Source organism: Peromyscus leucopus, chromosome 8b (genome assembly GCF_004664715.2).
Source record: "Peromyscus leucopus breed LL Stock chromosome 8b, UCI_PerLeu_2.1, whole genome shotgun sequence".
Lineage (NCBI taxonomy): Eukaryota > Metazoa > Chordata > Mammalia > Rodentia > Cricetidae > Peromyscus > Peromyscus leucopus.
The window spans coordinates 44,048,657-44,064,563 of NC_051086.1; the positions used below are offsets into that span (position 1 = coordinate 44,048,657).

The window sequence follows — 15,907 nt, forward strand, 5'->3', positions numbered from 1 at the left end:
ATGGGCAGCCATCCTGATTCACCCTCAGATCATGCCGACTCCACACCTCCTCTTTGTACCTGAACCCCACTGGAGCAAAATAAATAAAATACAATTAAAGAAAATATAAGAGGGGAACGTTTCTTTTCTTTTCTTTTTTTTTCTTTTGGTTTTTCAAGACAGAATTTCTCTGTGTAGCGCTGGTTGTCCTGGAACTTGCTCTGTAGACCAGGCTGGCCTCAAACTCACAGAGATCCCCCTGATCTGCCTCCTGAGTGCTGGGATTAAAGTCGTGCACCGCCACCACCACTGCTGCCCAGTGGAAAGGGTTCTGCCATGGCAGGAAGTTTGTGGTGGCAGGAGCTTGAGGCAGCTGGTCACGTTGCATCCACAGTGGAGAAGCAGGAAAGATGAATTCTTGTGCTCAGCTAGCTTTCTCCTTTTGTGCAGTCCGAGAACCCAGGAAGGGAATGGTGCCACCCATAGCGGAGGTGTCTTTCAAATCAACCTAACAAAGATAACCCTCCAAAGGCATTCCTGAAACTGGTCTCCCTAGCAATTCGAGATCTCATCAAGTTGATGGTTGAGATTAACCATCACACATTATGGAAATTAGCTTCAGTGGCCATCAATGGACAAACAGATAAAGAAAGTGTGGCCTACATAAGACAATGGAATACTATTCTGCCATTAATATTGAAATCATGTCCTCTTTAGGAAAATGAACGGAACTTGTGCTCCTCGTTTAGGTGAAAAGCCAGACTCAGAAGGACAATTATTACATATTTTCTCTCATATGTAGAACTGAGAAGGAGGGGTTGGAACAGGGGAAATTGAGTAGGATCACGGGAACCAGGGGATGGTAGAAGAAGGAAAGGGGAAAGGGGTCCTGATCAAAGTGCATTATACACTTGTATGCAAATGCCTCAATGGAAATCATTACTTCCTATCATTGTTATTGGTATTTCTATGATTATCACTAATAAAGAAACACAGCAGCTGTGAAACTTACAGGAAGAGCAGGGATGCAAATCATCACATAAACCTGGGCTATCCTGGAACAAGAAGACAGCTTTCAGCCAGCAGTGAAGTGGTTTCTGGTCACCCTCCCTTCAGGTCCTGCTCAGGGGTATCTCCTAAAAGTTAAAACTAAACACCTATTGGTAAGACAATGAGTCAAAGCACCAGCAGCAGCCAAAGGCTGCTAAGTGGTCCCTTAAGTTGGGGGAAGGGACAGCAGACACTTTTCAGCGGAGAGCAGAGCGATGAGGCTAGATGGCCGACAGGGAAACTTGCTACAAGTTGAGCACAATGTGATGCAGAAACCTTTGGAAAGAACCAAGCCCAAGAACTGAGACTCCACTAGACTGTTAAGTTTTATAAAAAAACCCAACCCTAAACACAACAGTGAAGACGACTGTGCGTTGGACGCCCTTGTGGGAGAAAACTGTGATGGGCACAGAAGAGATCGCCCGGGGCATCGGTGTGTGCTGCCTTGGCCCTGTGTCAGCCATTCTGTGGTCATAGTCACAGCTTCCGGTCCCAAGTGCTCACATCCAGCAAGATTGAGAGTCAGCTGGGAAAGTCTGCCACCTACCGCTGACCCGGGACTCTGAGCCGTGCTCACCTGGCGACTTCCGGGTTCTGCCCCAAGAGCAGGAGCAGGTGCTCGGTGTTCAGGAAGATGGCCCAGCACGGGAAACAGCAGAGCAGCAAGATGAGGATGCCCCTTTGCAGTATGACCCCCACGCGCTTCAGGTTCCTGCCTCCGAAGGACTTGGAAAAACAGTGTTTCAGAAACATGGGGACCAAGGCCCCCCACTTCCAGCAGGCCCAGCAGCTCTGGCAGCCATGTTCCCGGCAGCACTGCCCAGGAGGCGGGGCAGGAGGAAGGCGATGGGGGAGGTGGGGGAGATGGCTGCCAGATCCCAGCCAGCCAGCTGCTACTGTGGCATTGTATGTGTTCTAGGACAACTTTTCCCTGCTCTTGGGAACTGGGGCTGTTCATATGGAGCATAGAGGAGCGGAATGAAGCTTTAGGAAGGGGGTAGGCACAGCACAGGGGTGTAGAGGAAGGACACCCACTGTGCTGAGGTAGCCCCGATGGTTAAGGATGGCTTAGTGTTCGCTTGGCGATTTTATTGAAGAAGCTCCAAGGAGACCGAGCAAAGGCTAAGCCCAGTGGGACGGGCAGTGATGGAAAGACCATTGATGGAGACGGAGCCCCGTGCAGAGGTGAGGACCTGGAGTGCAAAGGCCACTTTTAAGAAGCTTACAGGGGAACTTGGAGCGAGGGACAAGGAAAGCACAGCCCCTGTGCACAGCCCCTGTGCAGACCAGGCCCGGAGTGAAGAATTGTCTGCCAAGCACAAGGGGACCCATTGATTTGCCTGTGCTCCTGCACCAGGACCAGACCAAACCCAACCAACAAAAGTGGAGTCCCTTTGCTAAATGACACACAAACCGAAAATTTAAGGAGGCGGAAAGATACCAAACAGACTGTTTTCCCCCCGCAAACAGAGGTCCCAGCCTAATAAGTCAGGCTAATAAGTTCCTCGGCTTTAAACTGTTGGATAAAAGAAAAAATCACCAAAAGAACCTGGTGCCACCCAGGTCCTGTTGGTTTTCCTGCTGTACCTCTCCTTGTCCCCACCTCGCAAAGCCGCTCACTGCTGTGCCATCAGCATGAGCTGTAGCCTTCTTTTCCCCTAGCAGAGGCACAGATGAAGCCTCACGAGAGTCACAGCTGAGTTAGCTGAGCCTTGGTCACGTGATTTAGTAACGCTCGCTATGCTGTCCATACATAAAGGGCTGCCAAACCACAGTGTGTGGTTCCCTAGGCAACTGCCAGGAACCCATGTGGGCAACGAGGTTCTCACCTGAGACATCAGCGTGTCACAAGCTGAGGCCAAGCCGGTTCCCACTGAAATCCCAGTGACATTCACAACCTGAAAGAAAAGAAAAAAAAAAAAAAACCGGGCCAAGTGCAGCAGGCTGCGGCTGCTCAGAGGAGCCTCGGCAGCTCATTTTGGTTTTATGAGACAAGGTCTTCTTATTTAGCTATGGCTGTCCTGGAACTCTTTGTGTAGACCAGGCTGGTCTTGAACACACAGAGATCAGCTTGCCTCTGCTGCCTCAGTGTCGGAATTAAAGGCGTGTGCCACCTAACTTGCCCAGCCGTTTTTATTTGGTTGGGTTTTGTTTTTCTGTTGTTCTTGTCCCAGGGTCTCACTATGTAGCTCTCGCTGTCCTGGAGCTCACTACGTAGACCAGATTGGTCTCGAACTCACAGAGATCTGCCTGCTTCTGCCTCCCTAGTGCTGGGATTAAAGGCCTGAGCCACTGCGCCCAACTCGGCAGCTCATTTTCAAAGAGCAAGCACACCCACACGAATGCCCAGGCTCCTGTGGTTCAGATGGCCGCATGGATCCTTGAGGATTACCAAACAAAAATGCCTTTTCTAACCTAGAGCCACAGCCACGCTATGTCCACCAGGGGAGCTTAAAGCCTTTTCACCTTTTTTTTTTTTTTTTTTTTTCTTTTTGAGACAGGGTTTCTCTATATAGCCATGGCTAGCTTGGAACTTGCTCTGTAGACCAGGCTAGCCTCAAACTCACAGAAATTGCCTCTTACTAACAAGTGCTGGGATTAAAGGCAAGTGTCACCACACCCAGCAAGCCTAGATTTTCTTAATATAGCATGCAAGAGCTTCTGCTTTAGCAAAGGAAAGCCAGGCACTGTGGTGAGTCCTGTGGTCCCAACAGCTCGCAGGACTGAGGCAGAAGAGTCACCAGAGACCAAGGAGCTCATGACCAGTCTCAGTACCAGAGCCAACCCCACCTTCAAAACTGAAAAAATCAAATAAACACAAAGGCTTTACTATGGTCTAAGGCTGTGTACCTCATCTGCCAGAGAATATGCATTCAAAAGTAACGGGTTAGGGTGTCACAGAGAAAGAGAGAGAGAGAGAGAGAGAGAGAGAGAGAGAGAGAGAGAGAGAGAGAGAGAGAGAGAGAGAAGGGGAGGAGGAGGGGGGGGAGAAGGAGGAGGAAAAGGAGAAGGAGAAGAAGGAGAAAATATCTATTTAAAAAGCCAGGCTTGGCAGAGAGCTCAGTGGTAATAGTGCTTGCTATGCAGGCGTGAGAACTGGGTCTGGTCCTCAGAACCCCTTAAAAGCTGCATGAGCGTATAGCTCCAGGACTTGGTGTGGGGAGGGATGGGGTGTGCTGTGGAGACAAGCAGACCCTGGAGCTTGCCAACCCTCCAGCCCAGCTGAACTACTGCTCTAGTTTTGATAAAAAGACTTTGCCTCAAAGGAGCGAGGTGGAGAGGGGAGAGCAGGACACCCACCTTCTCCTCTGGACTCCGAAGGCCTGGGCAGGGCTGCTGTACCTGCAATCACACGCACACACACACACACCACCCAGTGTTTACTGAACATACACTATGTGCCAGGCTCTTCATGTATATGGTGTTAGGACCAGGCACTATCCTAAGTCACATGTACATAGGGTTATAGTTTCTCATTTTGGTTGGTGGCCTGGGTGACAGAAAACTTACTATATTTACCTAGGTTACTCGCTGTGACCTGAAGCTGGCTACATACCTAAGGTTTCAGTAGTCTGGTAAGGATTAGGCTTATAGCACACTCTCAAGCAGATCTCATCCACTCCCCAACTACCCAGAGATTAGCCCATAGGTTGAGGGGTAGGGTAAAGTGTGTTATTGTCCAGGCCAGCAGAGGAGAGGGAACGTGCAGTGCACTTCTTCATCTTGGGTCTCACATGTAGCAGCTGATGTTAACTCCAGGTAAATTAACTGCCTTACTTACCAAGATTCTGACCCGGTGTTTTGACTAATGAAATGTGGTCCCCAGTGGTGTATGTGCTGAAAGTCTGGTCCTTTGTGTGGTGTAATTGGGAGGTAGTGGGGCCTTCAAGAAATGACATTTAGTGGGGGGTGATTAAGTCGCTGGGATGCCAGCCTCGGATGGGGCTAGTAAGTTCTCACAGAGGGCAGAAGATGTAGTTCAGTGGGAAAGTGCTATCCTAGGGTGAGAATCCAGCACTGCATGAGCTGGGCATGGTGGCACGTGCCTGTAACCCAAGGCAGAGAGGCACAGCGAGTTTGAGGTCAGGCTGAGCTTCATGAGACCGTCTCAAAAAACTAAAGTTCTCCTGGGACCTAATTTGCTCCTGGAAGAATGAATTGTAAGGAGAGAGAGTCAGATGCCAGACTCGCTCTTGCTTTATGTGACTGCTTGCTCCTCTCATAAGCCCTGATGCCATCCACATGTGGTGATGAGGCCCCCACCGGAGCTCAGCAGAAGCTGGTGCCAGGCTCCTAAATGTCCTAAAGTGTGAGCTAAAGAAATCTTTCTCTATAAAGTGCCCAATGCTTTGAGATGGTAGGAAGGGACCAAGATAACCTGGGAATCTACACCTCCCAGCCCCAAGAGGTCAATAGCAGGCCACATATGTGGTGCCCTAAAATTCCCCGACCAGACATGAAATCCAGGCACAGTGAGGACCCAGATGTGAGGTACACACTTTTACTGAACCAATCAAGGAAAAGAAAAGGGGGAGGTATTTCACTTTATAAAAAGTTTTGGTCTTGGGGGGGGCCTTTTTTTTTTTGAGACAGAGTTTCTCTGTGTAGTTTTGGTGCCTGTCCTGGAACTCACTCTGTAGCCCAGGCTGGCCTCGAACTCACAGAGATCTGCCTGGTTCTGTCTCCCAAGTGCTGGGATTAAAGGCGTATGCCACCACCATCAGGTTAAAAGTTTTGTTTTGTTTTTTAAGTCACACACGAGAGTGTCTTTGTTCTGCTGTGTTTGGTTGTTGTTGTTGTTGCTGCTGTTGCTGTTGCACACTGGCTGCCTTTGGCTGGCTTAGAATGCCAGCCATCCTCTATAGCCCACATTTGTTCAAATCTCTACCAGACTGAGCTCTCTCTTACCATGGACAACATTCTAATAAAAGACAAGACAAAAATTAGTAGGCCTGTAATTCTGACTGAGGCAAGAACATTGAGTGTTGAAGGCCAGCCTGGGTTACTGAGCAAGACCCTGTCTCAAAAACAAAATTTATAAAACTTAACCTATCTAATCACGGTGCCATCAAGTCCACCGTCTTCCCAAGAGTTAGTTACAAGTTAACATCCATTGAAAGCAACATATTTCCTTGACCCATTTACAAAGGCTGACAGTGGTTCTCTCTATTCAGGACCTTATCTGCAGAAAGCCCTGCCTGTGGAACATACCAGCCTTCCCACATACCACCACCAAGCCTCCCATCTCACTGTGGCTTGCATTTATTCCTGTTGTTTTTACATCAAAAACTCTAGAGGCATAAACAGGAAAAGAAAAGGAAATGGGGGGGGGGAGACAGCGCGCGCGCGCGCGCACACACACACACACAATTTTAATTTGGTTTTTCCCCAAAAAGATATATCTTAAAATGATTTTAATGTAAGAAAGAAAAGCCTCATGGTGTGATGTAGACACATAACTTTGAGGCTTGAAATCCTCACCAAAGTGCAGGACGGAAAAGCCCAGCCAGAAGAGGCTGCCAGACAAAGAAAAAGACAAGGAGATGCCAGGTGAGCTCAGGCAGGCCAGCACATCTGTGTGACTCCAAAACATCTGGGTGACCCAGATCTGTGGCAAGACTCAAGCTTCACAAAATAAGGCGCTCACTCCTCCCCAACTTGAGAGAAAAATGCAAAGGCAGGAAACACCAGCACCAAGTGACCAGAGTCAAGACCTCAGCCTTCCTGGGGGACACCGGAAAGGACTCTGGCTTCAGAATGAAGGAGAGAGTCACAGCCTCGGGAAGAAAGACTGAAGCCTTCACAGAAGAGTACTATGGGAAGCAGAAGAAATGCAGAGAGGCTCTAAGGCACGTGGGCTGCTGATGGACAGAGGTGAGGGGTGTGACAGAGTGCAAATGTAAGGCTCAGAGTTTTGTCCTCATCACTACCAAGACAGAATAGAAAACTCCAGCATTGCCTGGGAGATGCGGCTGCAGCATGCTCTGGTTTGGCTTCACCTCTGGTCCCCTGCTGGTCCACCTGACAAACCACCACAAGAACTGGAAGCCCATGTCAAGGATGGAGATACTGACTTGAGAGACACAGACAGGCGACGTTTAAAACAGAAAGAGGAGGGCTGGGGGTATTATCTCTGTAATAGAGTGCTTGCCTGGCATGTGCAAGGTCCTGGGTTCAACTGCTCACTGTGGCATTAGTTAACAACTAATTTAAATGAAATAAAAAGGGGGAAAGCAGATGAAATAAAAAGAAAGAAGAATGCAGCTATCAGAGGCCATAGCCAAGCCGAGGGTGAGAAGAAACACTGTGGGCATTCCTGGGGGTGACAGCCTGAAGGATGGACAGATTGGGGGTGACATGGTGGCGAACACAAAGGTGAACACTCCTGACAACCATGGGCAGAGTCCAGTGATGTCTTAGTCAGGGTTTCTGTTGCTGCCTCGAAACACCGTGACCAAAGAGCAAGTCGGGGAGGAAAGGGTTTATTAGGCTTATACTTCAGCATTGCTGTTCATCACTGAAGGAAGTCAGGACAGGAACTCAAAACAGGGCAGGAATCCTGGAGGCAGGAGCTGATGCAGAGACCATGGAGGGGTGCTCTTACTGGCTTGCTTCCTCTGGCTTGCTCAGCCCACTTTCTTATAGAACCCAGGACCAGCAGCCCAGGGATGGCACCATTGACCATGGGCTGGGCCCTCCCCCATTGATCACCAAATGAGAAAATGCCTTACAGCTGGATCTCAAGGAGGCATTTCCTCAGCTCAGGCTCCTTCCTCTGATGACTCTAGCTTGTGTCAACTTGACACACAAAACCAGCCAGTTGGGGTGAATTGGCAGAGTCCATGGGAGAGTGGAGAGCAGACCGAAGCAGGTGAGGCTGAGTGTAGACTCTGGCAAAGAGAGAAGGGGAAGAGAAGCCAGAGGTGGTGGGATATGCTCATAGAAAACCCTTGATGTATTTACAAAGAGTGGGGATGAGCAAAGAGGAGGGGCTTGGAGGGAAAAGAAGGTCCCAGAGTGTGGGGGATGGGGAGTGCTGGATCGGGTGCCCAAAGGACCTGATATGTGAAATGAGAGGTGAGAGGAAGGAGGGGAGAGGAAGAAGGGGAGAGGAAGGAGGGGAGGGGAGGGTGAGCTGCCTGTTTAGTGTTGGGGCAGGAAGCCAGCAGGGCCACAGGAGCTGTAGAAGGTTGGGGCATCCTGGTGTAAGGACTCCATGGGTCAAGAGCAGGCAGGACCTGGGGTGAGGACCTGATAGAGCTGGAGGTCTACAGGCTGAGGAGAGCCTAGAAACATGGGGCCAAGCATTTGTTCCTACTGTAAGGAGACTGCAGGAGAGGCAGGGGTCCTAGAAATCAGTGAGGGGGATGAGCCGAGTCAAGCCACACCCCCAAAGATGACAGCAAAAGGCATGAGAGAAAAGAGGCCCCCAGAGGCTGAGGAGGCTGACTGGATGTGAGGAAAAGCACAGAATGGGATGGGATGCCCAAAAGGGAGCTTCCTGGCTGGGACACCAGGGTTAGGAAAACACCAGGTCTCTAATGGCCACCCTATCAACACATTCGCAATCCTAGGTGACCAGGACACCGTGAACAGTGCCCAATACTGTGCAGTGGCCAAGCTCGTCTTCCCTGGAGAGGACACTCACACACACACACACACACACACAGAGAGAGAGAGAGAGAGAGAGAGAGAGAGAGAGAGAGAGAGAGAGAGAGAATTGTTTCTGCCGATACAGTAATGGGCCTATACATTGAGACTCTTATCATGATGCTGACAGAGAAACTGCAGCCCCCATTGTCGCACAGGGCATTCCGACATCCTAGGGGGGCAGAAGGGACATTTTTCTGAAATAGAGGAGGACCCAGGAGTCATCACCTCACCCGGAGGAGGAGTTTTTCTCATATTTGAAGGTGCGGATCAAATGCTATCACAGCAGCTCTCCCCTATCTCCCCTACCGTACTAGACGGAGAAAGGCTTCTAAGGACGTGTGATCGGAAGGAAGACACTTTACAAGAGAAATAGTGCAGTCTTAATGAACTGGGTAACTAATAGCTTTGGTGGTTTGGTTTCCGGAGACAGGGATGTGTGTAGTTCGTTTAAGGTAGCCTTGCACCATGCCTCTGTTTGGGACATTCCTTCCACAGTGCCCGTGAGATCTGCTCAGCACTCACCCTCTTCCCAAATCCGAGGTAGAGGTGGGTCAGACCCAGTCCCTGCACTTCTGAGGCTTGGGGCTGAGGGTGTGCTGAGCACACACACGGCCCCGAGTTCGTCTCCAGCAAATAAATAAAGACAGCAAATAAAAACACGTTAAAGCTTTACTCCCGAGGCTTTACCGCGCCATCAGCCGAAACCAAGTTAACACCTACGGAGACAGCGAGTGTCACGGCGTCCAGCTCGATTTTGCCCAGGTGTCCGCAGAAGATGGAACTGACAATGCTGATGAGAAAGATCATCAGCTGCGCCAAGAACTGCAAGGAGCAGAAAGGCGGTCACCCTCGGCCTTCCTGCGGCCGCCCGGCGCCCGCAGCTCCGGGTCCTACTCACCACCGGGCCCGCGAGCGCCACCAGCGCGGCTGCCTCCCGCAGCACCCCAGGGGACAGCGCTCCCCGCAGGCCGCCAGGGATGCGCCACTGCGGGGCGTCGGGTGGCTCTGGAAGCCGGATGGCGCGCCCAGGCTGTCCTCGGCGAGCTCCATGGTGCAGGCTCTGATGCAGGCGGGAACGGCACGTGGAGCGGAGGGCGGAGTGGCCCACTGCGGGGCGCGGGACCCGCCCCACGCGCCACCCCACCCCGGGCGCCGTGGCCAAGTCTAACCGTTACCGAGCGCAGCGCGCGCGGGGGACAAGCCTCGATCTGGGTGGCTGGAAAATGTCATCTTATTTACCCAACAAGAATGAGTCTCTGAGGGAGACTTTAGGGGGTCTCAACCAAACCCAACCGATGTGGGTGTAGCTCAGTGAGGAATGCTTGCCTGTAGTGGATGAGTTCCAGCCCCAACCACCAAAAGAAAAACAAAGTAAATTGAACCGGTTTTACTCACAGTAGCTGAATTTCCTAATTGTGTTCATTTTCTGTTCTTTGAAAGCTTGCTGAGTTATCAGTGTGTACATAACCCTTAAGAGGCTAAAAGAGTTGGACTTCGTCCTAATGCCTTTATTAAAGCTTTGTCCTCCGGCCACCACCAGGGATTGTCACTCATGTTTGGGTCTTCACCCATTCACAGCTCCAGAGACCTTCCCTGCCTGCACCCCAACAGGAGATCTGAGCTCCCTCTGATGATTAATAAATGATGTTTGCTCACAGAATAATAATCTACAGAGACATTAAAATAACGGAGAGACATAAAGTGTATTTAATAGGAGTCACACAATAAGAATATAGAAGCAGTTCAGATACAGGTTTCTATCTTAGAAAACAAGGCACAAGAAATAGGAAGTCCACACCTGAATATAGTCAGTACACAGCAGTCTGTGTTTGACCGTGGTGGACGAATTAATATTCCAACATCATCTTCCCCATATTGTCTTATACCACAATATGGTGTTTACCTTATTCCTTATTAGAAAAAAATTTGAATTCTCAGTTCATAAAACCCATGAGCACAGTTGAATTCTGTTGGCTAAATTGACTGGCCACTGCCAGGCCTATGAATTGTCCGTAAGTTCAAAGCTGCGTGTGGTCCCAGACTTACAGTCATTCACTTTCCAAGGGCTCTCAACTTTACATTGGTACAAGAGTGACGTGCATTTAGTAGAGACTATTTTGAACTGGGAGCTTTTCCTGGGTTCACAATGTGTGACACCATCCTTCGGAGATATGGGACAGTGACAGTGAGCTACAGCCCCTGGGTGGTCCTGCAACCCAGGGGTGAAAAAATAACATTCTAGTTGGTACAATATTTGGAACAGTGGTGTTTGGTAGGTTAAGTGTATTGCATGCATTGTCCACCTCCAATGCATGTCCTCTCTCTCTCTCTCTCTCTCTCTCTCTCTCTCTCTCTCTCTCTCTCTCTCTCTGTCTCTGTGTGTGTCTGTGTGTGTGTGTGTGTGAGAGAGAGACAGAGAGAGAGGGGAGGAGTGGAGAGGAGAGAGAGAGAGAGAGAGAGAGAGAGAGAGAGAGAGAGAGAGCTTACTTGTTAGAGGGCCCTGAACGCACTAAGCACGTGTTTGTCTGTCACAGCAACACCCCCAGTCCTGATGTAGTGTTTTCAGTATGTGTTGGATTGGGCAGGTGTTAATCTCATAAACTGAGGAACCCCTGTGTGGCTTGATCTTCGCCTCTTCCACATCACTCAATTCTGACGTATACTCTCACTAAGATCCCCCCCACCAAGACGACTACTACTCCCAGGATCAGGAGCCCTCGACGTAGCGCCAACTGTTTCCCAGACAGTTTACGGCTGTCCTTCGGGCGGACGGGCAAAACTTGTTGCTGGTTCGTCTGCTGGTCCAACTGAGTCTCATCTTTTTTTTCGAGATCCGTCATCATGATTTCGCCATGGCTTTCAGGACTGGCTGTGAGGGTAAAAGCACCTTAGTGAGCAGCCTGAAAGGATTTTTATTTTCACATGCACAAACGGTGGTTATTACTCATGATTATTGCTGAGGAAAGAGTTGATTCGAGAAGCAGTTGTTATGATAGATAATAAATAAAAGAAACCACTGTTGACTGCTAGGTAAGAGATCTTAGGGCTATGCACCTGCTGCCATCCCTTTAAATGACTATTAATGTCCCTTCAAGTTGTTATGGTTGGTTTCAGATAAGGCCCTGCAGAGAAAACCATAAGGAAGCCATGGGAATTGCCAAGCCACTCTGACCCACTCTCTGGCTGACTTGCCACACACTTTGCCCACTACAACCTCATTATACCGACACTCTCCGTCCAGAAGTTCCTATCCACCATTTTGTACATGCAAAGCATGATCTGTGCATGTTCAGAAGTGTCTCTGCCTTGACCGATGCTACATCTCTCCCTTAGAAATAGGCCTAAGTGACTCCAATATAATCTTTTTACTGCCTTTACCCCAGGAGATACTCACAGGGGACAAATAGGGGCACATTTGTGTTTCGTTTTGTAGTAAGAAATAGCGGCATTTTACAACTTACAGGAGTTGTACATTTGCACCCCATTCTCTAGGAAGGAATCCATGAGCACATGCTGTAAGTAGGTTGCAGGTACGCGTTGCTAATGCTAATAGTTGCTCGGAGTTAACTTTCAATCTAAAATGTCATCCAAACTGGCTCAGGAGAAATGCAAGCTGAGACCTTGGCCAGCCCTCCCCTGCTACGAGTCTCAGAGACAAGGCCAAATACCTGGCCAGGGGACAAGACTACATTCTGAAATGATTTATTGCCCCTTGTGGTTTGAATATTTCCTCACTATGCTCCTTTTCCTCCCTTGGGAACAGTAACGTACATCCTGGTGCCATTGTATGTTGGAAGTATGTGATCTGCTTTTTAATTTTGATCTTACAAGAGATTGTACATAAGAGATTGCCATGAGTCTCAGAAGAGATTTTGGACTTTTAAACAGGGTTGAGACTGTTATATGGGGACTTTTGAAGTTGGATTGAATGCATTTCTGCATTATGTTATAGCTACAAGCCTACGCAGGCCAGGGAGTGGAATATGGTAGTTTGAATGAAAATGGTCCCTATAGGCTCATAGGAAGTGACACCATTTTGAGGTGTGGCCTTGTTGGAGGAAGAGTGTCACTTTGAGGTTTCACAAGCTCAATCTAGGCCCAGTAGCTCACTCTTCCTTCCTGCTGCCTGAGGATCCAGACGAGAACTCTCAGCCCCTCTCCAGCACCATGTCTGTCTACACTCTACCATGACGATAATGGACTGAACCTCCGAACTGTAAGCCATCCCTCAATTAAATGTGTTCCTTTATAAGAGTTGCCATGGTCATGGTAATCTTTCACAGCAATAGAAACCTTAAGACACCTCCATTCCCTGTTCTCTGTAAATATGCTAGTAAGAGAAGGGGGAGGTAGGCAGGTCTCCCTCGGCTCCCAGTCTCCCACATCTTCCAGTATGCTGAATAGAGCACAATTTAAAGATTCAATTCCCGGTTTCTGTTTATCGTGATAGAAAAGCAAATCCCATCCCCAGCGCTGCTGAGGGAGAATTTCCAGGACACTCTTGGATCTTACCTCCGATTGTGCTTATTGGCTTTGTACTTCATAAAGAAATGACTCTGGAGCCATCCAAGTAGGGGTGAAGATCTTTTAGAGACACTTGGGCCCCTCCCTTCAGTCATCAGACTAGGACAAATCCCAAGACATTGGCATTTCCCCCGAAATCTCACGCTAGGAGAAGGAGATGCCTGGTGCCAGCCAGGGAGGAGCTTGTCTCCCACAAAGACATTACACAGTTCTGACATCTTCTCAGACAATCTCGCAGGAAAGACTATCAGTGATGTGTCGCTGAGGGGCAGGACCACATGCTGGACAGGACTGCACATCTATGTATTCCTTGTGCCCTCTGCTTAAACCTAAACCTCGTGTCAGGACCCTGAAGGGGAAGGGAGAGATGTCACTGGACCTTTTTATTTGTTCCTCTTTCCAGTGTGGCTACACTGAATAATAAACCCCTTTCTCTGCCTCCCAGCATTACTTGTTTGCTTAGTTGGCCCACTGAGGACAGGGCTGAGCCTGGGGTGGGGCTGCCAGGGCCCAGGCCTGACCCTAACAGTGCAGGAACAGCCTCACTTTTGGTTCATTGTCTCTGAGTGCCTCTATTACTCTGCAACCCACTCTGGTCAGCCAGCATGGGGAGCCAGAGAGCTTCCTAGGGTCAGGCTTTTCAAGGTGCCGGATACCTGCCTAATAGGCATTCCAGACTGAAAATAAAACAAATGGAGGACAGACAAACTAAGACATAAGACTCAAGACATTCACAGAACTGAATATGGGACTCTCCAGCTCCAAGGACCCACTGAGTACCAAGCAAGATACTGACTCACACGAAGACTCAAGTCTCATGGCTTGTGGAATAAGAATACTAACAGGAAAACACACTACAAACTTTCCAAGAGAAAAATAAAGGCAGATTACCTAGCAGCCTAAGAAGATTGGCATCAGCTTTCTTAAAAAGCATGTGGGTATAAAGTGATTGAGTACACTTTATTCGAAATGCTTGGGCATTAGAAGTATTTCATATTCCAGTGGTTTGGATTTCAGAATATTCCAGATTAGGGATTTTCAATCTGTGCTGAGATTGTTACAATGGCCTCAGAGACGAGACAAAATAATTTGGAACATCATAAGACAGGTTTTACCAGGCATGGTGGTGCACACTGTAATGTCAATTTGGGAAGCAGGAGGGTCAGAACTTCAAGGTCACCCTCACCTAAATGCCAATTCAAGGCTAGCCTGAGCTACATAGATCCTGTCTCAAAGAAACAAAAACAAGCAAAACTTTTAAAATTAGACAATATCAGGTCACATCTACAAAATACTTAGGCTGTGTCTGCCAGCTCCTAACATGCAATCCTCACAGTAACAAGACAGGATAAGTAACATTCTTTCCCGAAGCTGACAAATTAGCCCTTCCTCTCAAGATAATGGTTAAATCAGGATAAAATAAATTAATAAGAGTGGAAATGCCAATGTCTTGGGAACCATTGTTGTCCTAGTCTGATGGCTGAAGGGAGGAGCCCAAGTGTCCCTAAAAGATCTTCACCCCTACTTGGATGGCTCCAGAGTCACTTCTTGATGAAGAACAAAGCCAATAAGCACAAGACGGAGGTAAGATCCAAGAGTGTCCTGGAAATCCTCCCTCAGCAGTGCTGGGGATGGGATTTGGTTTTCTATCACGATAAACAGAAACCTGTGGCAGAGAGCTAACGACACAAAGAAAAGTTCCCAGAGCAAGATCACAAGGAAGCTGGAAACCTGCGGGGCGAGCCAGCCTGGGGACGGGGCTGGCTTTGCTCTGCCAGTCTGTGTGTAGACCTGTGGCCCGGGGCAAAATGCAAACTCCCTGTATCATGCCAGAATAAAAGAGCCATTTTCTGCTATGGGAAAGGACAAAAGCCAAATTAATTAAGGGACTATTCTATTACTAATCTCAACTCTTTGATTCTATTCTGATTCTTTAAACTTTTCTTAAAGTATAAATTTTATATCAAAATTTACAAGATTTATATATATATATACATTTTAAACTTTGTTAAGATATGAATGGTCATATAGAGTACTAACTAATTCTAGAAAAAAGGCTTCAATTAGCTGCATATATATGTCTTTGTGTTCGAGTCTCTTATCAGTTTTCTGCAGGAAATCATGGCCAGGCCTAACATCAACTGAAGTCTCCAGGAAGAAGATGGGGCCCCACAACAACAACAACAACAATTCCACGTGGACAATAATAATATCACTAAGCTGACAGACATCATCTACAGATCAGCTTTGAACTACAAGGTGCTCAGAGCAATTTTGACATGACTAGCTGAGATGATCCAGTCTCAAAGACTACTTGAATAAGGACTTGAGATAAACCCTGAACTTTGGCATTATACACAGACTGGATAATAATGAAGGATATAGTTACCTTTCCTAGAATTTGACAATTAACCTAAATTTTTCTTTCAGAATAAAGATAACTTCGCCCATACCCAGCAGGAAGCAATTTTAAGAATACGACGACCACATTCCCAAAGAGGTGGTGTGGGGTGGGTGGTTTTTTTGGTTCTTTTTAATGGGTTTTGGGTCTGGGATAATTTTCATTATTTGGGGGAGTTGGTTACAAGTTGTTGTCAAGGGTTAGGAAAAAGGCTAAGCAAAGGAGATTAGATTTAAGGTTCTTGTTTTAAAAAAAAAGAAAGAAAGAAAAGAAAAATATAATTACTAGTTTTAAATACTT

General features: G+C 48.1%; 2 protein-coding genes across 2 annotated transcripts in view; both read right to left on the bottom strand.

Annotated features, from left to right (window-relative positions):
- The window catches only part of LOC114683283 (multidrug and toxin extrusion protein 2-like), a 47,366-nt gene extending 37,634 nt beyond the window's left edge, over positions 1-9,732 (bottom strand). The window contains 6 exon segments of the mRNA XM_028857512.2: positions 992-1,034; positions 1,607-1,755; positions 2,859-2,927; positions 9,403-9,504; positions 9,581-9,705; positions 9,708-9,732. Coding sequence (XP_028713345.1) covers positions 992-1,034; positions 1,607-1,755; positions 2,859-2,927; positions 9,403-9,504; positions 9,581-9,705; positions 9,708-9,732 — 513 coding nt within the window.
- A 1,390-nt stretch (positions 9,733-11,122) lies between these two features.
- The window catches only part of LOC114683285 (multidrug and toxin extrusion protein 1), a 40,936-nt gene continuing 36,151 nt past the window's right edge, over positions 11,123-15,907 (bottom strand). The window contains exon 17 of the mRNA XM_028857514.2: positions 11,123-11,551. Within this exon, the coding sequence (XP_028713347.1) occupies positions 11,325-11,551 (227 nt within the window). The 3' untranslated portion in view covers positions 11,123-11,324. The remainder of the gene's footprint in view (positions 11,552-15,907) is intronic.